This window comes from Erythranthe guttata, chromosome 9 (genome assembly GCF_056151865.1).
Source record: "Erythranthe guttata isolate IM_541 chromosome 9, IM_541, whole genome shotgun sequence".
Classification (NCBI taxonomy): domain Eukaryota; kingdom Viridiplantae; phylum Streptophyta; class Magnoliopsida; order Lamiales; family Phrymaceae; genus Erythranthe; species Erythranthe guttata.
In genome coordinates this window covers 9611961-9632905 of record NC_142541.1, presented here as the reverse complement: position 1 = coordinate 9632905, position 20945 = coordinate 9611961, and the positions used below count along the sequence as shown (strand labels likewise).

Here is a 20945-nt window from a genome sequence, read left to right as displayed (position 1 = left end):
AATGGGTTTGTTTATTTTTATTTTTCCTTTCGTTTTATAATTTTTCTGCGTTTTGTTGATTCTTCGTGTTTCGTTGTTTCTTCCTTCTTTGTTGTTTCTTTGTTCTTCGTTTCTTCTCTGTTTCTTCTTTGTCTGTAAATGGGTATAAACTGAACGGTGGTTTTTTTCCTGCGCCTTTTTAGCTTCTTTCTTGTTGTTTGATTTTTGAAATGTAACGGACAAAGAGCGTGTAACACAAACGGCGCGTAGGAGGTTGAAAATGAGTTATGTAAAATTAGTATAAAGTAAAGGGTATTTTAGTATTTGCACATTTTATTAGGGACTGAACTGCATGTTAGGCGCGTGAGTAGGGACTGAATTGCTTGGGGAAATTACCTAGGGACTGATCTGTGTGTTGAGTTTTGGATTAGGGATTTATCTGTAGTTTCCCCTTAAAATAATTATTTGGTGAATTTTTATTAGCACCTTTCTTGCAAAAATTGATGTTAATCATATAAATATCGATGTCAAGTCATTTCTCGTCAGACTAATAAATAATAATTAATGAGATGCATCTCAAATCTCAATAAATAAAATATAATAATAAAATCTATTATATTTGCTTTATTTAGTTATTATATTCTTTTTGTCTATGTTTCCATTATATTTGATGCAATGAGAATAAAAATATTCGAGTTTATGATTAAAAATAAAATAAACTATATAGTAATTAATCTTTAATTTAGCTTAATTTGGTGTACAACTTACATTAGCTCAAGATGAATATCTGTAATCATTTTAATTTAATTAGATGATCATGATGAAGTTGTATTGTATACCAAATTAAATGGAAGAAACATCATTCAAATAATCCACGTTGGCATTCTAAAATTTCCGACCGTTAGTAATTAATTTATTGTGAATAAGGGAAAACATAATAAATATAGTGTGAAATTAAAGAAAGAATGAACAATATACAGCTGGTAATTAATTTTTTTTTTAGCTGGTAATTAAATTAAAGGAACAAAATGAAATAATTTGAGGAAACAAATTAAAGAACATATAAAATCAGGTGCAGAGAAAAATACCAAAAGCGTGAAAGCGATTTATAGAGGAAAATAAATAAACTCGTAGAGGAAAAAAACGCAGTGATTTTATCCCTTTGCATGAAACTTTGTACAAGAGATTTACTAGCTGACAAAAAGCAAACCCTATTTATTCAATTGTTTGATTTATATTTATTTACATTTAATAATGTATTTAACCTATCAACAACCACCAACCTGCATGCATATTAATATATGACGAGGTTGTCTTGAATGTTTATATATGAGCTCCACCAAACCCTAATTTCTACACAGCTTTGAAAAAATTAGAATTCTGCAGCAGAAAAAAAATTAAAGGTGCTTTGAAACAGAATATCCATGGCGGCGATGAACCCTAGAACCGGGAGAAACTTCGTCACTCGATCAGTCGTAAGTCGCGATTCATCGATCTCTTACTTCATTGATTACTTTTTAATTAAATATGCCATGCTTTATATAAATTTATACAGGTTGTACGTAGTGCATGAATATTTATAACAAAATGATAAATCAACTATGTGAAAATATCGATTAGGCCCAAAACCCGCATGTTTTAAAATTTATTATTTGTACAGCAGTTTGAAAAGTGAGAAACCCGCACAGTACGGGTCCGTTGGCTGGTTATGTTACTGAAACCCGCTTTGAACCCGACCCGCACCCATACCCATAATTTAAGTATAAATCTGATAATTCAGCTTTTTCTTTCCCATCTTCTCGTTTTTTACAATCCACAACCGCTGCTAGATTCACCACCATCGGCAACACAGCTCGATTATATTCTTCCACCGGCAGCAGATCTAAATTTTCATGTGAGGAATAAAAAGATTTTCATTTTCATTTTCATTTTCATTTTCATGGCAGGTGTTATAAACTCAAACACTTTAGATTGTGGAATCATTTCGGTCTTAACTTTCTATTTCTTCACGGGTTCAGTTGGAATCTCTTTTATATGTATGTCTGTATTATTGCTTGTCCGTTTTTGAAAATTTTAGTTGTATAAGAATTAGCTTATTTCTACTCAACTGATGTTGCCCGCAACCCGCCTGCTAACTGCCCAACCCGACGAACCCGAACTGTGCGGTTTTCAAGAATAACTAGGCAGGTGCGGGTTGTGGTTTTAGTAACCCGACTGTTTCGGGTCGGGTTTTGTTTTTCCTCAAACCCGCCCGTGTTCACACCTAAACAGTATCGATATATATAGATCACTTGTTGGACGAAATTCCCCGCACATCAGAATATATAGATGCATGTTTATAATTCTTATTTTATAGAAACTATTTTTTGCAATGTTAGATTTTATTTATTCGGAAAAAGATGCTGCTGGAATTTTAAGGATAAGATTCTGGTAATTTATTTCTTGAAAATGTTTGGTACTGTGTCAATGATTTTTTTAATTGAAATTTTTATTTGAACTGTGCTAGCTTGCTAATATATATATATATATATATATATATATATATATATATATATATATATATATATATATATATATATATATATATATATATATATATATATATATATTTTGCAAAATCAAACTGTGCAGAAGGGTACAACCATGGAAAGGAAGAGTACAACTAAGCCTTCCTTTTTCCAGATCCTGATCCACAATGATTTCACTAGATCACTGGTGAGCTTCTGATCCATTAATCAATTTTTTTTTTCTTTTTTGAAGTTTTAATTAAATATTGTGTGTGTGTGTGTGTGCAGAAAGTTCCGCTAGCTTTCGGACAGAAACACAAAAATATCCTAACCGAAAACATGAGGCTGAGGATCGGTTCGGGAGAAACATGGGACGTAAAAGTCGAGCAAGCGGACGACGGGCATTACTACTTCACCAAGGGCTGGGAAGATTTCGCCCGAGATTTGAAGCTCGAGCGCTCCGATTTTATCGGTTTCACGTTCGACGACAATTCGACCTTCGACGTTACTGCATGGGGGTCCGACGGGTGTGGGAAGGAATATTCCTTCCCACATCCTTACGTCGTTGTTGACGACGACTCCTCAGAAGACGAGCTGCTCGAACAACAAGAAGAAGAGACGAACGTGATCAACCCTAAGTTCGCCATCGTTTTGCAGCGTTCGCATATTTCGAGAGTGGTAATTAATCAATTAAAAAAATATATTAATATTTCACTAATTTGTGTTTCTTTTTTTCTTTGCTTATGATTGATTTAATTTAATTTGTATAGAGCATATGCAAGAACTATGCGGAGGAGGCTGGTTTGATAGGTAAGAAGAGGGTGGTTTTGGAGTACCAGCCGGGCGGGTATTGTTCGAGCGTGGTGCTCGATTTTAGGTCGCCGAATATGAGGCTGAATAAAAATGGTTTCAGGCTTGATTTCGCAAGGGGTTGGCGTGATTTTCGGAAAGCGACTGGGATGCGCTTTTACCGAACTTATTTGTTCGAGTTCATTCCTTGGAAGGGGGTGATTCAGGTTAAGGAGGTCTGAAGAAGTTATTCAACTATATATTTATTGCATTTTATGTATGTTTTGTATAATTAATTCTGAACATTGATCTAGTTGATCACAAGTTAATTACTTAATCACATGCAACAGTTGGAGTGCTAATTATAATTTATATATATTAGTAATTACTTGTGTTAATTAATTAGCTAGCAAGTAATCTTAAATTTTGCATGTGTGCAGCATGCACAATTTACATTTGCCAATATGAATTTCTGCAATCACACCACAATTAATTTCATTAAGTAGGTAAATAGATGAATTTTGATTTTCAATTTTCATATTGGGGAGGGCGAAATGGTCAATAATAACAGTGTGGAGTCGAATTCGATCTAAGAACATGAGTAAAATCAAGAATATAGCAACTCTGTTATCTTGCAAACATAACTGAACTTCAATCAATGCAAGTTCTTTATAGCAGTTTGACATGTAAAGAAAAATTACTGGATGTAAAAAAATTGCAGATGTGACAGTATAAATAGCTAGCTCCAGAGCTGCATATACACAATTAATGGAGAATATTAATGTAAAGAATAATGACAACAATTAGTCTTAATCATAAATTTTAATGAAAAGAGGAAAAGAAATTGGGGAATGGCGATTAGTATTTCATCAAATCAGTATTTATTATTGCAAAAAAAAAAACCCCATTTTTCTTCCAATCATATCACACTTCTCCGGAATGGCTTCCAGTTCCCGGCGGTGGCGCCGCCGCCGCCGCCACGTTTTGCCAAGGTTATAGTGGACCCTAAATCAGACAGCCTAGTAAGTACCATTTTCCAAATTTCCAGCAAATGTACAGAGTATTATAATGTGGGGGATTTCTAGGGTTTGGAGCAAGCAATTTGTTTAGAACTCGATTTTTTAATCGGAGAGAATCCCGGCTTCGTTTAGGCGAAGGTGTTACGGATAAAACTCTGCCGGGTCGGGTTTCGCTGAGGGTTCCCAAACGGGTCGGGTTTGGAGGTGGAATTGGTTCAGTTTTATGGCGTGGATTCAAAGAGCGTTTCTCGTCAGGATTTGGGTATTTCATGATGTTTGAATACAATGGTGAATCCTAGTTCGGATGTTGTCATTTTCAATGCAACTGCTTCTGAGATTGAATATCCACCGTTCAATGATGATTGTGATAAAACAATCGAAATCTCAGATAGCTCTCCACCGAGGAAATCGGTTAGGGAAAAACGCAACCTTGAATATCGATCGAGCTTCATCCCCAATTCGAAACGATCGTAGATTTTTTTTTTCTCTTTGTGTGTTTATAATTAGTGATGTTTTAATTTTTTTTTTCGACGAAATGATGTATTTGCAGACGAATGCAGGACACTTGAAATGGAGAAAGATGCATCGCCTATCGGAAAGCATTAGATTTCACGTCGAATAACAGTAGCACTTTCGAAAACCCGTTCTTCGTTTCTGTCATGCGCCCGTCCTATGTTTCTTATAAGTTCCTGTTGGTAAGTAATTAATCAACAATGAAAAAAAAAAAAAAAACAGTGATTAATTTTATTATTACATTTTACGTTCGTTGCAGAGTGTGCCGATGACCGATGCACGAGTCGTAATTGATCGAGGTTTCATGGCATCTTTGTTTAATCCATGACGAACTTTTCAAAGAGATACAAGATAGTCCGATGGATATAAATGCTATTGTGGCAAAGAGACGAAGGGATTTTACGGGGGACTTCTTTCGCCACCTCACTTTGCTCTCCGAAACCTACGACAGTTTGGAAGATCGAGATGGTAACGCTTCTTCAATTTATCAAATCTAACCCAAGTAACACAGATAGGCAAATTTTTAATATCATATCAGATTCGATGCATATTTCGATAATTTGTGGAGTCACAATACGGTGAAACTTGAATAAAAGAATTCCATGCAAAAATAAGAGATAAACTTGTGTTCGTTTCATCGAGCAGGGCTTGCTCGTCTGGGAGCCAGATGCTTATCTGCAGTCAGTGCTTTCGACAACACTTTGGATATTGTGGATACTTTAGACACTGCCCAGGAGAAGTTCGACGAAATCTTGAATTCTCCTTCAGTAGATGCTGCGTGTGATAAGATTAAAAGCCTAGCCAAGTCAAAGGAGCTCGATTCTTCTTTGATTCTGTTGATAAACGGTGCTTGGGCTTCTGCAAAGGATTCTCCTACCATTAAAAACGAGGTATCAATTTCTTTTTCTCCTCCGAAAAAAATAAAATTAGGAACATATGTTCCTCAATCGTAAAGCTTATCGGTGAACGTGGAGGATGACAGTAAGGTCTCGTTTGGTTGGTAAGATAAGACATGATTAATTAAATAATTAGGTTTTATGTGATGTTTGGTTAGTGCAGCAACTTTTTGGGTTGCCCCACAATTATCGAAATGAGCTATTATACAATTGGGGTCTCATTAGATTGCATAATCTTGTCTTGGTTAATTTTATCTTGCCACCAAAAGATAATGTGTTATGTTTAAAAACCTGCAAAATGACTTAGGCGTCGTTTGGTTTCTATGATAAGATTATCCAAGATAAAATTAAATAATCTAATGAAAAGTTGAAAACCCAATCGTATTATTTTACTGTGGGAAGGTCCAATAAAAAATCTTTCTAAGATAGATCATGATAAATTAATATTTCAGAGTCCACCCGGAAATCTATTGGGTTTACCAAACATTAAACAAAGTCCAATTAATTAATTAATCACGGCTAATCCTCCCAACCAAACGAGGCCTTATTGTGTTATACTACTTTTCCATTTCCTCAAGAACTTGGTTGATATTTTTTCGTACGGTTAAAAAACAAGCTAAGTTTTGTTTTTTTGCAGGTGAAAGATATAATGTACCGTTTATACAAGGCAACTCAAAGTAGTTTGAGAAGTATCGCACCGAAAGAAATCAAACTGCTCAAATATTTGCTGAACATCACGGACCCGGAAGAGCGATTTTCAGCATTAGCCACTGCATTCTGCCCAGGCGACAATCCTAATAATGTCAAAGAATCAAATGCTATATACACGTAATAATAATTTATTTCTTTATTGTAAATTGTTTAATGCTTGTGAATTTATATTGAGGATCAATTTCTTTCCATCTGACGTGGCAGAACACCGAAGGAGCTGCACAAGTGGATCAAGATAATGCTCGACGCATATAATCTGAGTAAAGAAGAGAGCGAAATTAGGGAAGCCAGGAAATTGAGTCAACCCGTTGTCATACAGAGACTTTTCATCCTTAAAGAAACCATCGAAGTGGAGTATTTGGAGCAGAGTACCAAAACAGAGACACAAGAAGAGGAGGAAGTAGACGAATCGGGAGATATTTTTTCTCATCAACCGACTCTGTGAGAGAGCTACTAAACCTAGTTTATTTTTCTTTCTTCCGGGCTCGTAAAACCCATTTTAGAACTTCCGGTAGAATTAATTAGTCTGTCGTCTATACTCTGTGGTGTGAAGTTGAAGCAAGCAAAATCTCGTCACATATTTTGTTAAAAATGACACGAGATGAACATGTAAAAAAATCCTCTCGTTTACGTATGTATGGTTTGTCTTCTTCTTCATACTATCGTCCTTGTATGGAATGCGTGATGGGGGCTATGTAACTGCTTTTAACTTATCCTAATTTGCATGGAACACACTTCCGAATAACCGTTTTTTTTTTTTCTTTTTTCGATGCGTAATTTCTCGGGGTGGCTTTCGTAGGCACTTGTGAATAAAACAGAAAGTCATGCTTATTGTGCAACTGAGGATGCTTTGTAGTGAAATCAGTTACTAGTACTATAAATGAATTACCCTCCGTTGGAATCTTTACAGAATATGCCCTTACATAATCTAAATCCAAACTCATTTACTAAATTAGCCGATGAATTGTTTAAATATGAATTATTTAATACTGTCCGAAGTCAAGAGCAATACCATTATTACATATGACATATCCCTTGTTGGGACTAAATGCTTTCGGGACAGTACTTCGAGTACCCTGTGTCAATACCATCTAAATGCACTATTAATACCATTACTGCGCATGACACATACTATAGAACCAGTACGAAAAATACAATAAGCCTCTTTCCCATATCCTATATGAAACCCTTGTTAGGTCTCAAAATGCTTTGGGGACATGCTAATGTCACCGAAGAATAATACCCATGAGGAAACTATTACAAAATCATGAAATTCGACAACAAATAAATGATCTTTGCAAACCCAAACAACAGAAAAACAGATATTGGAACCGATTTAATGATTAGGGAAAACACCGAATAAAGTCGATGCATAATACCCATGAGAGGATATGTTCAAAATCATGCAATTCTACAACAAATAAACCTTTTTGCAAGCTTAAGCAACACCCAAATGGGTCTGTTTCCAAGAAAATGAAAGAAAAAAAAAAATCAAACCTTGTTGTTTACCCTGCTTCACCATTGTCGATAAATGGGTTTGTTTATTTTTATTTTTCCTTTCGTTTTATAATTTTTCTGCGTTTTGTTGATTCTTCGTGTTTCGTTGTTTCTTCCTTCTTTGTTGTTTCTTTGTTCTTCGTTTCTTCTCTGTTTCTTCTTTGTCTGTAAATGGGTATAAACTGAACGGTGGTTTTTTTCCTGCGCCTTTTTAGCTTCTTTCTTGTTGTTTGATTTTTGAAATGTAACGGACAAAGAGCGTGTAACACAAACGGCGCGTAGGAGGTTGAAAATGAGTTATGTAAAATTAGTATAAAGTAAAGGGTATTTTAGTATTTGCACATTTTATTAGGGACTGAACTGCATGTTAGGCGCGTGAGTAGGGACTGAATTGCTTGGGGAAATTACCTAGGGACTGATCTGTGTGTTGAGTTTTGGATTAGGGATTTATCTGTAGTTTCCCCTTAAAATAATTATTTGGTGAATTTTTATTAGCACCTTTCTTGCAAAAATTGATGTTAATCATATATATATATCGATGTCAAGTCATTTCTCGTCAGACTAATAAATAATAATTAATGAGATGCATCTCAAATCTCAATAAATAAAATATAATAATAAAATCTATTATATTTGCTTTATTTAGTTATTATATTCTTTTTGTCTATGTTTCCAATATATTTGATGCAATGAGAATAAAAATATTCGAGTTTATGATTAAAAATAAAATAAACTATATAGTAATTAATCTTTAATTTAGCTTAATTTGGTGTACAACTTACATTAGCTCAAGATGAATATCTGTAATCATTTTAATTTAATTAGATGATCATGATGAAGTTGTATTGTATACCAAATTAAATGGAAGAAACATCATTTAAATAATCCACGTTGGCATTCTAAAATTTCCGACCGTTAGTAATTAATTAATTGTGAATAAGGGAAAACATAATAAATATAGTGTGAAATTAAAGAAAGAATGAACAATATACAGCTGGTAATTAATTTTTTTTTTAGCTGGTAATTAAATTAAAGGAACAAAATGAAATAATTTGAGGAAACAAATTAAAGAACATATAAAATCAGGTGCAGAGAAAAATACCAAAAGCGTGAAAGCGATTTATAGAGGAAAATAAATAAACTCGTAGAGGAAAAAAACGCAGTGATTTTATCCCTTTGCATGAAACTTTGTACAAGAGATTTACTAGCTGACAAAAAGCAAACCCTATTTATTCAATTGTTTGATTTATATTTATTTACATTTAATAATGTATTTAACCTATCAACAACCACCAACCTGCATGCATATTAATATATGACGAGGTTGTCTTGAATGTTTATATATGAGCTCCACCAAACCCTAATTTCTACACAGCTTTGAAAAAATTAGAATTCTGCAGCAGAAAAAAAATTAAAGGTGCTTTGAAACAGAATATCCATGGCGGCGATGAACCCTAGAACCGGGAGAAACTTCGTCACTCGATCAGTCGTAAGTCGCGATTCATCGATCTCTTACTTCATTGATTACTTTTTAATTAAATATGCCATGCTTTATATAAATTTATACAGGTTGTACGTAGTGCATGAATATTTATAACAAAATGATAAATCAACTATGTGAAAATATCGATTAGGCCCAAAACCCGCATGTTTTAAAATTTATTATTTGTACAGCAGTTTGAAAAGTGAGAAACCCGCACAGTACGGGTCCGTTGGCTGGTTATGTTACTGAAACCCGCTTTGAACCCGACCCGCACCCATACCCATAATTTAAGTATAAATCTGATAATTCAGCTTTTTTCTTTCCCATCTTCTCGTTTTTTACAATCCACAACCGCTGCTAGATTCACCACCATCGGCAACACAGCTCGATTATATTCTTCCACCGGCAGCAGATCTAAATTTTCATGTGAGGAATAAAAAGATTTTCATTTTCATTTTCATGGCAGGTGTTATAAACTCAAACACTTTAGATTGTGGAATCATTTCGGTCTTAACTTTCTATTTCTTCACGGGTTCAGTTGGAATCTCTTTTATATGTATGTCTGTATTATTGCTTGTCCGTTTTTGAAAATTTTAGTTGTATAAGAATTAGCTTATTTCTACTCAACTGATGTTGCCCGCAACCCGCCTGCTAACTGCCCAACCCGACGAACCCGAACTGTGCGGTTTTCAAGAATAACTAGGCAGGTGCGGGTTGTGGTTTTAGTAACCCGACTGTTTCGGGTCGGGTTTTGTTTTTCCTCAAACCCGCCCGTGTTCACACCTAAACAGTATCGATATATATAGATCACTTGTTGGACGAAATTCCCCGCACATCAGAATATATAGATGCATGTTTATAATTCTTATTTTATAGAAACTATTTTTTGCAATGTTAGATTTTATTTATTCGGAAAAAGATGCTGCTGGAATTTTAAGGATAAGATTCTGGTAATTTATTTCTTGAAAATGTTTGGTACTGTGTCAATGATTTTTTTAATTGAAATTTTTATTTGAACTGTGCTAGCTTGCTAATTATATATATATATATATATATATATATATATATATATATATATATATATATATATATATATATATATATATATATATATATATATATATATATATATATATATATATATTTTGCAAAATCAAACTGTGCAGAAGGGTACAACCATGGAAAGGAAGAGTACAACTAAGCCTTCCTTTTTCCAGATCCTGATCCACAATGATTTCACTAGATCACTGGTGAGCTTCTGATCCATTAATCAATTTTTTTTTTCTTTTTTGAAGTTTTAATTAAATATTGTGTGTGTGTGTGTGTGCAGAAAGTTCCGCTAGCTTTCGGACAGAAACACAAAAATATCCTAACCGAAAACATGAGGCTGAGGATCGGTTCGGGAGAAACATGGGACGTAAAAGTCGAGCAAGCGGACGACGGGCATTACTACTTCACCAAGGGCTGGGAAGATTTCGCCCGAGATTTGAAGCTCGAGCGCTCCGATTTTATCGGTTTCACGTTCGACGACAATTCGACCTTCGACGTTACTGCATGGGGGTCCGACGGGTGTGGGAAGGAATATTCCTTCCCACATCCTTACGTCGTTGTTGACGACGACTCCTCAGAAGACGAGCTGCTCGAACAACAAGAAGAAGAGACGAACGTGATCAACCCTAAGTTCGCCATCGTTTTGCAGCGTTCGCATATTTCGAGAGTGGTAATTAATCAATTAAAAAAATATATTAATATTTCACTAATTTGTGTTTCTTTTTTTCTTTGCTTATGATTGATTTAATTTAATTTGTATAGAGCATATGCAAGAACTATGCGGAGGAGGCTGGTTTGATAGGTAAGAAGAGGGTGGTTTTGGAGTACCAGCCGGGCGGGTATTGTTCGAGCGTGGTGCTCGATTTTAGGTCGCCGAATATGAGGCTGAATAAAAATGGTTTCAGGCTTGATTTCGCAAGGGGTTGGCGTGATTTTCGGAAAGCGACTGGGATGCGCTTTTACCGAACTTATTTGTTCGAGTTCATTCCTTGGAAGGGGGTGATTCAGGTTAAGGAGGTCTGAAGAAGTTATTCAACTATATATTTATTGCATTTTATGTATGTTTTGTATAATTAATTCTGAACATTGATCTGGTTGATCACAAGTTAATTACTTAATCACATGCAACAGTTGGAGTGCTAATTATAATTTATATATATTAGTAATTACTTGTGTTAATTAATTAGCTAGCAAGTAATCTTAAATTTTGCATGTGTGCAGCATGCACAATTTACATTTGCCAATATGAATTTCTGCAATCACACCACAATTAATTTCATTAAGTAGGTAAATAGATGAATTTTGATTATCAATTTTCATATTGGGGAGGGCGAAATGGTCAATAATAACAGTGTGGAGTCGAATTCGATCTAAGAACATGAGTAAAATCAAGAATATAGCAACTCTGTTATCTTGCAAACATAACTGAACTTCAATCAATGCAAGTTCTTTATAGCAGTTTGACATGTAAAGAAAAATTACTGGATGTAAAAAAATTGCAGATGTGACAGTATAAATAGCTAGCTCCAGAGCTGCATATACACAATTAATGGAGAATATTAATGTAAAGAATAATGACAACAATTAGTCTTAATCATAAATTTTAATGAAAAGAGGAAAAGAAATTGGGGAATGGCGATTAGTATTTCATCAAATCAGTATTTATTATTGCAAAAAAAAAAACCCCATTTTTCTTCCAATCATATCACACTTCTCCGGAATGGCTTCCAGTTCCCGGCGGTGGCGCCGCCGCCGCCGCCACGTTTTGCCAAGGTTATAGTGGACCCTAAATCAGACAGCCTAGTAAGTACCATTTTCCAAATTTCCAGCAAATGTACAGAGTATTATAATGTGGGGGATTTCTAGGGTTTGGAGCAAGCAATTTGTTTAGAACTCGATTTTTTAATCGGAGAGAATCCCGGCTTCGTTTAGGCGAAGGTGTTACGGATAAAACTCTGCCGGGTCGGGTTTCGCTGAGGGTTCCCAAACGGGTCGGGTTTGGAGGTGGAATTGGTTCAGTTTTATGGCGTGGATTCAAAGAGCGTTTCTCGTCAGGATTTGGGTATTTCATGATGTTTGAATACAATGGTGAATCCTAGTTCGGATGTTGTCATTTTCAATGCAACTGCTTCTGAGATTGAATATCCACCGTTCAATGATGATTGTGATAAAACAATCGAAATCTCAGATAGCTCTCCACCGAGGAAATCGGTTAGGGAAAAACGCAACCTTGAATATCGATCGAGCTTCATCCCCAATTCGAAACGATCGTAGATTTTTTTTTTCTCTTTGTGTGTTTATAATTAGTGATGTTTTAATTTTTTTTTTCGACGAAATGATGTATTTGCAGACGAATGCAGGACACTTGAAATGGAGAAAGATGCATCGCCTATCGGAAAGCATTAGATTTCACGTCGAATAACAGTAGCACTTTCGAAAACCCGTTCTTCGTTTCTGTCATGCGCCCGTCCTATGTTTCTTATAAGTTCCTGTTGGTAAGTAATTAATCAACAATGAAAAAAAAAAAAAAAACAGTGATTAATTTTATTATTACATTTTACGTTCGTTGCAGAGTGTGCCGATGACCGATGCACGAGTCGTAATTGATCGAGGTTTCATGGCATCTTTGTTTAATCCATGACGAACTTTTCAAAGAGATACAAGATAGTCCGATGGATATAAATGCTATTGTGGCAAAGAGACGAAGGGATTTTACGGGGGACTTCTTTCGCCACCTCACTTTGCTCTCCGAAACCTACGACAGTTTGGAAGATCGAGATGGTAACGCTTCTTCAATTTATCAAATCTAACCCAAGTAACACAGATAGGCAAATTTTTAATATCATATCAGATTCGATGCATATTTCGATAATTTGTGGAGTCACAATACGGTGAAACTTGAATAAAAGAATTCCATGCAAAAATAAGAGATAAACTTGTGTTCGTTTCATCGAGCAGGGCTTGCTCGTCTGGGAGCCAGATGCTTATCTGCAGTCAGTGCTTTCGACAACACTTTGGATATTGTGGATACTTTAGACACTGCCCAGGAGAAGTTCGACGAAATCTTGAATTCTCCTTCAGTAGATGCTGCGTGTGATAAGATTAAAAGCCTAGCCAAGTCAAAGGAGCTCGATTCTTCTTTGATTCTGTTGATAAACGGTGCTTGGGCTTCTGCAAAGGATTCTCCTACCATTAAAAACGAGGTATCAATTTCTTTTTCTCCTCCGAAAAAAATAAAATTAGGAACATATGTTCCTCAATCGTAAAGCTTATCGGTGAACGTGGAGGATGACAGTAAGGTCTCGTTTGGTTGGTAAGATAAGACATGATTAATTAAATAATTAGGTTTTATGTGATGTTTGGTTAGTGCAGCAACTTTTTGGGTTGCCCCACAATTATCGAAATGAGCTATTATACAATTGGGGTCTCATTAGATTGCATAATCTTGTCTTGGTTAATTTTATCTTGCCACCAAAAGATAATGTGTTATGTTTAAAATCCTGCAAAATGACTTAGGCGTCGTTTGGTTTCTATGATAAGATTATCCAAGATAAAATTAAATAATCTAATGAAAAGTTGAAAACCCAATCGTATTATTTTACTGTGGGAAGGTCCAATAAAAAATCTTTCTAAGATAGATCATGATAAATTAATATTTCAGAGTCCACCCGGAAATCTATTGGGTTTACCAAACATTAAACAAAGTCCAATTAATTAATTAATCACGGCTAATCCTCCCAACCAAACGAGGCCTTATTGTGTTATACTACTTTTCCATTTCCTCAAGAACTTGGTTGATATTTTTTCGTACGGTTAAAAAACAAGCTAAGTTTTGTTTTTTTGCAGGTGAAAGATATAATGTACCGTTTATACAAGGCAACTCAAAGTAGTTTGAGAAGTATCGCACCGAAAGAAATCAAACTGCTCAAATATTTGCTGAACATCACGGACCCGGAAGAGCGATTTTCAGCATTAGCCACTGCATTCTGCCCAGGCGACAATCCTAATAATGTCAAAGAATCAAATGCTATATACACGTAATAATAATTTATTTCTTTATTGTAAATTGTTTAATGCTTGTGAATTTATATTGAGGATCAATTTCTTTCCATCTGACGTGGCAGAACACCGAAGGAGCTGCACAAGTGGATCAAGATAATGCTCGACGCATATAATCTGAGTAAAGAAGAGAGCGAAATTAGGGAAGCCAGGAAATTGAGTCAACCCGTTGTCATACAGAGACTTTTCATCCTTAAAGAAACCATCGAAGTGGAGTATTTGGAGCAGAGTACCAAAACAGAGACACAAGAAGAGGAGGAAGTAGACGAATCGGGAGATATTTTTTCTCATCAACCGACTCTGTGAGAGAGCTACTAAACCTAGTTTATTTTTCTTTCTTCCGGGCTCGTAAAACCCATTTTAGAACTTCCGGTAGAATTAATTAGTCTGTCGTCTATACTCTGTGGTGTGAAGTTGAAGCAAGCAAAATCTCGTCACATATTTTGTTAAAAATGACACGAGATGAACATGTAAAAAAATCCTCTCGTTTACGTATGTATGGTTTGTCTTCTTCTTCATACTATCGTCCTTGTATGGAATGCGTGATGGGGGCTATGTAACTGCTTTTAACTTATCCTAATTTGCATGGAACACACTTCCGAATAACCGTTTTTTTTTTTCTTTTTTCGATGCGTAATTTCTCGGGGTGGCTTTCGTAGGCACTTGTGAATAAAACAGAAAGTCATGCTTATTGTGCAACTGAGGATGCTTTGTAGTGAAATCAGTTACTAGTACTATAAATGAATTACCCTCCGTTGGAATCTTTACAGAATATGCCCTTACATAATCTAAATCCAAACTCATTTACTAAATTAGCCGATGAATTGTTTAAATATGAATTATTTAATACTGTCCGAAGTCAAGAGCAATACCATTATTACATATGACATATCCCTTGTTGGGACTAAATGCTTTCGGGACAGTACTTCGAGTACCCTGTGTCAATACCATCTAAATGCACTATTAATACCATTACTGCGCATGACACATACTATAGAACCAGTACGAAAAATACAATAAGCCTCTTTCCCATATCCTATATGAAACCCTTGTTAGGACTCAAAATGCTTTGGGGACATGCTAATGTCACCGAAGAATAATACCCATGAGGAAACTATTACAAAATCATGAAATTCGACAACAAATAAATGATCTTTGCAAACCCAAACAACAGAAAAACAGATATTGGAACCGATTTAATGATTAGGGAAAACACCGAATAAAGTCGATGCATAATACCCATGAGAGGATATGTTCAAAATCATGCAATTCTACAACAAATAAACCTTTTTGCAAGCTTAAGCAACACCCAAATGGGTCTGTTTCCAAGAAAATGAAAGAAAAAAAAAATCAAACCTTGTTGTTTACCCTGCTTCACCATTGTCGATAAATGGGTTTGTTTATTTTTATTTTTCCTTTCGTTTTATAATTTTTCTGCGTTTTGTTGATTCTTCGTGTTTCGTTGTTTCTTCCTTCTTTGTTGTTTCTTTGTTCTTCGTTTCTTCTCTGTTTCTTCTTTGTCTGTAAATGGGTATAAACTGAACGGTGGTTTTTTTCCTGCGCCTTTTTAGCTTCTTTCTTGTTGTTTGATTTTTGAAATGTAACGGACAAAGAGCGTGTAACACAAACGGCGCGTAGGAGGTTGAAAATGAGTTATGTAAAATTAGTATAAAGTAAAGGGTATTTTAGTATTTGCACATTTTATTAGGGACTGAACTGCATGTTAGGCGCGTGAGTAGGGACTGAATTGCTTGGGGAAATTACCTAGGGACTGATCTGTGTGTTGAGTTTTGGATTAGGGATTTATCTGTAGTTTCCCCTTAAAATAATTATTTGGTGAATTTTTATTAGCACCTTTCTTGCAAAAATTGATGTTAATCATATATATATATCGATGTCAAGTCATTTCTCGTCAGACTAATAAATAATAATTAATGAGATGCATCTCAAATCTCAATAAATAAAATATAATAATAAAATCTATTATATTTGCTTTATTTAGTTATTATATTCTTTTTGTCTATGTTTCCAATATATTTGATGCAATGAGAATAAAAATATTCGAGTTTATGATTAAAAATAAAATAAACTATATAGTAATTAATCTTTAATTTAGCTTAATTTGGTGTACAACTTACATTAGCTCAAGATGAATATCTGTAATCATTTTAATTTAATTAGATGATCATGATGAAGTTGTATTGTATACCAAATTAAATGGAAGAAACATCATTTAAATAATCCACGTTGGCATTCTAAAATTTCCGACCGTTAGTAATTAATTAATTGTGAATAAGGGAAAACATAATAAATATAGTGTGAAATTAAAGAAAGAATGAACAATATACAGCTGGTAATTAATTTTTTTTTTAGCTGGTAATTAAATTAAAGGAACAAAATGAAATAATTTGAGGAAACAAATTAAAGAACATATAAAATCAGGTGCAGAGAAAAATACCAAAAGCGTGAAAGCGATTTATAGAGGAAAATAAATAAACTCGTAGAGGAAAAAAACGCAGTGATTTTATCCCTTTGCATGAAACTTTGTACAAGAGATTTACTAGCTGACAAAAAGCAAACCCTATTTATTCAATTGTTTGATTTATATTTATTTACATTTAATAATGTATTTAACCTATCAACAACCACCAACCTGCATGCATATTAATATATGACGAGGTTGTCTTGAATGTTTATATATGAGCTCCACCAAACCCTAATTTCTACACAGCTTTGAAAAAATTAGAATTCTGCAGCAGAAAAAAAATTAAAGGTGCTTTGAAACAGAATATCCATGGCGGCGATGAACCCTAGAACCGGGAGAAACTTCGTCACTCGATCAGTCGTAAGTCGCGATTCATCGATCTCTTACTTCATTGATTACTTTTTAATTAAATATGCCATGCTTTATATAAATTTATACAGGTTGTACGTAGTGCATGAATATTTATAACAAAATGATAAATCAACTATGTGAAAATATCGATTAGGCCCAAAACCCGCATGTTTTAAAATTTATTATTTGTACAGCAGTTTGAAAAGTGAGAAACCCGCACAGTACGGGTCCGTTGGCTGGTTATGTTACTGAAACCCGCTTTGAACCCGACCCGCACCCATACCCATAATTTAAGTATAAATCTGATAATTCAGCTTTTTTCTTTCCCATCTTCTCGTTTTTTACAATCCACAACCGCTGCTAGATTCACCACCATCGGCAACACAGCTCGATTATATTCTTCCACCGGCAGCAGATCTAAATTTTCATGTGAGGAATAAAAAGATTTTCATTTTCATTTTCATGGCAGGTGTTATAAACTCAAACACTTTAGATTGTGGAATCATTTCGGTCTTAACTTTCTATTTCTTCACGGGTTCAGTTGGAATCTCTTTTATATGTATGTCTGTATTATTGCTTGTCCGTTTTTGAAAATTTTAGTTGTATAAGAATTAGCTTATTTCTACTCAACTGATGTTGCCCGCAACCCGCCTGCTAACTGCCCAACCCGACGAACCCGAACTGTGCGGTTTTCAAGAATAACTAGGCAGGTGCGGGTTGTGGTTTTAGTAACCCGACTGTTTCGGGTCGGGTTTTGTTTTTCCTCAAACCCGCCCGTGTTCACACCTAAACAGTATCGATATATATAGATCACTTGTTGGACGAAATTCCCCGCACATCAGAATATATAGATGCATGTTTATAATTCTTATTTTATAGAAACTATTTTTTGCAATGTTAGATTTTATTTATTCGGAAAAAGATGCTGCTGGAATTTTAAGGATAAGATTCTGGTAATTTATTTCTTGAAAATGTTTGGTACTGTGTCAATGATTTTTTTAATTGAAATTTTTATTTGAACTGTGCTAGCTTGCTAATTATATATATATATATATATATATATATATATATATATATATATATATATATATATATATATATATATATATATATATATATATATTTTGCAAAATCAAACTGTGCAGAAGGGTACAACCATGGAAAGGAAGAGTACAACTAAGCCTTCCTTTTTCCAGATCCTGATCCACAATGATTTCACTAGATCACTGGTGAGCTTCTGATCCATTAATCAATTTTTTTTTTCTTTTTTGAAGTTTTAATTAAATATTGTGTGTGTGTGTGTGTGCAGAAAGTTCCGCTAGCTTTCGGACAGAAACACAAAAATATCCTAACCGAAAACATGAGGCTGAGGATCGGTTCGGGAGAAACATGGGACGTAAAAGTCGAGCAAGCGGACGACGGGCATTACTACTTCACCAAGGGCTGGGAAGATTTCGCCCGAGATTTGAAGCTCGAGCGCTCCGATTTTATCGGTTTCACGTTCGACAACAATTCGACCTTCGACGTTACTGCATGGGGGTCCGACGGGTGTGGGAAGGAATATTCCTTCCCACATCCTTACGTCGTTGTTGACGACGACTCCTCAGAAGACGAGCTGCTCGAACAACAAGAAGAAGAGACGAACGTGATCAACCCTAAGTTCGCCATCGTTTTGCAGCGTTCGCATATTTCGAGAGTGGTAATTAATCAATTAAAAAAATATATTAATATTTCACTAATTTGTGTTTCTTTTTTTCTTTGCTTATGATTGATTTAATTTAATTTGTATAGAGCATATGCAAGAACTATGCGGAGGAGGCTGGTTTGATAGGTAAGAAGAGGGTGGTTTTGGAGTACCAGCCGGGCGGGTATTGTTCGAGCGTGGTGCTCGATTTTAGGTCGCCGAATATGAGGCTGAATAAAAATGGTTTCAGGCTTGATTTCGCAAGGGGTTGGCGTGATTTTCGGAAAGCGACTGGGATGCGCTTTTACCGAACTTATTTGTTCGAGTTCATTCCTTGGAAGGGGGTGATTCAGGTTAAGGAGGTCTGAAGAAGTTATTCAACTATATATTTATTGCATTTTATGTATGTTTTGTATAATTAATTCTGAACATTGATCTGGTTGATCACAAGTTAATTACTTAATCACATGCAACAGTTTGAGTGCTAATTATAATTTATATATATTAGTAATTACTTGTGTTAATTAATTAGCTAGCAAGTAATCTTAAATTTTGCATGTGTGCAGCATGCACAATTTACATTTGCCAATATGAATTTCTGCAATCACACCACAATTAATTTCATTAAGTAGGTAAATAGATGAATTTTGATTTTCAATTTTCATATTGGGGAGGGCGAAATGGTCAATAATAACAGTGTGGAGTCGAATTCGATCTAAGAACATGAGTAAAATCAAGAATATAGCAACTCTGTTATCTTGCAAACATAACTGAACTTCAATCAATGCAAGTTCTTTATAGCAGTTTGACATGTAAAGAAAAATTACTGGATGTAAAAAAATTGCAGATGTGACAGTATAAATAGCTAGCTCCAGAGCTGCATATACACAAATAATGGAGAATATTAATGTAAAGAATAATGACAACAATTAGTCTTAATCATAAATTTTAATGAAAAGAGGAAAAGAAATTGGGGAATGGCGATTAGTATTTCATCAAATCAGTATTTATTATTGCAAAAAAAAAACCCCATTTTTCTTCCAATCATATCACACTTCTCCGGAATGGCTTCCAGTTCCCGGCGGTGGCGCCGCCGCCGCCGCCACGTTTTGCCAAGGTTATAGTGGACCCTAAATCAGACAGCCTAGTAAGTACCATTTTCCAAATTTCCAGCAAATGTACAGAGTATTATAATGTGGGGGATTTCTAGGGTTTGGAGCAAGCAATTTGTTTAGAACTCGATTTTTTAATCGGAGAGAATCCCGACTTCGTTTAGGCGAAGGTGTTACGGATAAAACTCTGCCGGGTCGGGTTTCGCTGAGGGTTCCCAAACGGGTCGGGTTTGGAGGTGGAATTGGTTCAGTTTTATGGCGTGGATTCAAAGAGCGTTTCTCGTCAGGATTTGGGTATTTCATGATGTTTGAATACAATGGTGAATCCTAGTTCGGATGTTGTCATTTTCAATGCAACTGCTTCTGAGATTGAATATCCACCGTTCAATGATGATTGTGATAAAACAATCGAAATCTCAGATAGCTCTCCACCGAGGAAATCGGTTAGGGAAAAACGCAACCTTGAATATCGATCGAGCTTCATCCCCAATTCGAAACGATCGTAGATTTTTTTTTTCTCTTTGTGTGTTTATAATTAGTGATGTTTTAATTTTTTTTTTCGACGAAATGATGTATTTGCAGACGAATGCAGGACACTTGAAATGGAGAAAGATGCATCGCCTATCGGAAAGCATTAGATTTCACGTCGAATAACAGTAGCACTTTCGAAAACCCGTTCTTCGTTTCTGTCATGCGCCCGTCCTATGTTTCTTATAAGTTCCTGTTGGTAAGTAATTAATCAACAATGAAAAAAAAAAAAAAAAAACAGTGATTAATTTTATTATTACATTTTACGTTCGTTGCAGAGTG

General features: G+C 35.1%; 5 protein-coding genes across 5 annotated transcripts; all 5 read left to right on the top strand.

Moving 5' to 3' along the window:
* The first annotated feature begins 2678 nt into the window (after positions 1–2678).
* On the top strand, positions 2679–3517 carry LOC148768023 (uncharacterized). The gene is made up of 3 exons (XM_088822742.1): positions 2679–2694; positions 2775–3164; positions 3257–3517. Exons 2-3 carry the CDS (start codon positions 2826–2828, stop codon positions 3515–3517), a joined length of 600 nt encoding a protein of 199 aa, XP_088678868.1. The 5' UTR covers positions 2679–2694; positions 2775–2825.
* A 1599-nt stretch (positions 3518–5116) lies between these two features.
* Positions 5117–7159, top strand: LOC148768022 (uncharacterized protein At4g37920-like). Its single transcript, XM_088822832.1, has 4 exons — positions 5117–5275; positions 5453–5697; positions 6341–6531; positions 6619–7159. The coding sequence occupies exons 1-4, from the start codon at positions 5167–5169 to the stop codon at positions 6857–6859; spliced, it is 786 nt and encodes a 261-aa protein (XP_088678958.1). The 5' UTR covers positions 5117–5166; the 3' UTR covers positions 6860–7159.
* Positions 7160–10628: 3469 nt separating this feature from the next.
* On the top strand, positions 10629–11467 carry LOC105974800 (uncharacterized). The gene is made up of 3 exons (XM_012999961.2): positions 10629–10644; positions 10725–11114; positions 11207–11467. The coding sequence occupies exons 2-3, from the start codon at positions 10776–10778 to the stop codon at positions 11465–11467; spliced, it is 600 nt and encodes a 199-aa protein (XP_012855415.2). The 5' UTR covers positions 10629–10644; positions 10725–10775.
* A 1599-nt stretch (positions 11468–13066) lies between these two features.
* LOC148768021 (uncharacterized protein At4g37920-like) lies at positions 13067–15109 on the top strand. Its single transcript, XM_088822831.1, has 4 exons — positions 13067–13225; positions 13403–13647; positions 14291–14481; positions 14569–15109. The coding sequence occupies exons 1-4, from the start codon at positions 13117–13119 to the stop codon at positions 14807–14809; spliced, it is 786 nt and encodes a 261-aa protein (XP_088678957.1). The 5' UTR covers positions 13067–13116; the 3' UTR covers positions 14810–15109.
* Positions 15110–18496: 3387 nt separating this feature from the next.
* Positions 18497–19391, top strand: LOC148768020 (uncharacterized). The gene is made up of 3 exons (XM_088822741.1): positions 18497–18568; positions 18649–19083; positions 19131–19391. The coding sequence occupies exons 1-3, from the start codon at positions 18497–18499 to the stop codon at positions 19389–19391; spliced, it is 768 nt and encodes a 255-aa protein (XP_088678867.1).
* Positions 19392–20945: the final 1554 nt, after the last annotated feature.

Coding starts and splice junctions, on each gene's coding strand:
- LOC148768023 (XM_088822742.1), top strand. CDS start 2,826: ATGAGGCTGAGGATCGGTTCGGGAGAAACATGGGACGTAAAAGTCGAG. Junction 3,165..3,256: donor GTTCGCATATTTCGAGAGTG/GTAATTAATCAA, acceptor TAATTTGTATAG/AGCATATGCAAGAACTATGC.
- LOC148768020 (XM_088822741.1), top strand. CDS start 18,497: ATGGAAAGGAAGAGTACAACTAAGCCTTCCTTTTTCCAGATCCTGATC. Junction 18,569..18,648: donor ATGATTTCACTAGATCACTG/GTGAGCTTCTGA, acceptor GTGTGTGTGCAG/AAAGTTCCGCTAGCTTTCGG. Junction 19,084..19,130: donor TTAATATTTCACTAATTTGT/GTTTCTTTTTTT, acceptor TAATTTGTATAG/AGCATATGCAAGAACTATGC.
- LOC105974800 (XM_012999961.2), top strand. CDS start 10,776: ATGAGGCTGAGGATCGGTTCGGGAGAAACATGGGACGTAAAAGTCGAG. Junction 11,115..11,206: donor GTTCGCATATTTCGAGAGTG/GTAATTAATCAA, acceptor TAATTTGTATAG/AGCATATGCAAGAACTATGC.
- LOC148768021 (XM_088822831.1), top strand. CDS start 13,117: ATGGATATAAATGCTATTGTGGCAAAGAGACGAAGGGATTTTACGGGG. Junction 13,648..14,290: donor CTCCTACCATTAAAAACGAG/GTATCAATTTCT, acceptor GTTTTTTTGCAG/GTGAAAGATATAATGTACCG. Junction 14,482..14,568: donor GAATCAAATGCTATATACAC/GTAATAATAATT, acceptor CTGACGTGGCAG/AACACCGAAGGAGCTGCACA.
- LOC148768022 (XM_088822832.1), top strand. CDS start 5,167: ATGGATATAAATGCTATTGTGGCAAAGAGACGAAGGGATTTTACGGGG. Junction 5,276..5,452: donor CAGTTTGGAAGATCGAGATG/GTAACGCTTCTT, acceptor TTCATCGAGCAG/GGCTTGCTCGTCTGGGAGCC. Junction 6,532..6,618: donor GAATCAAATGCTATATACAC/GTAATAATAATT, acceptor CTGACGTGGCAG/AACACCGAAGGAGCTGCACA.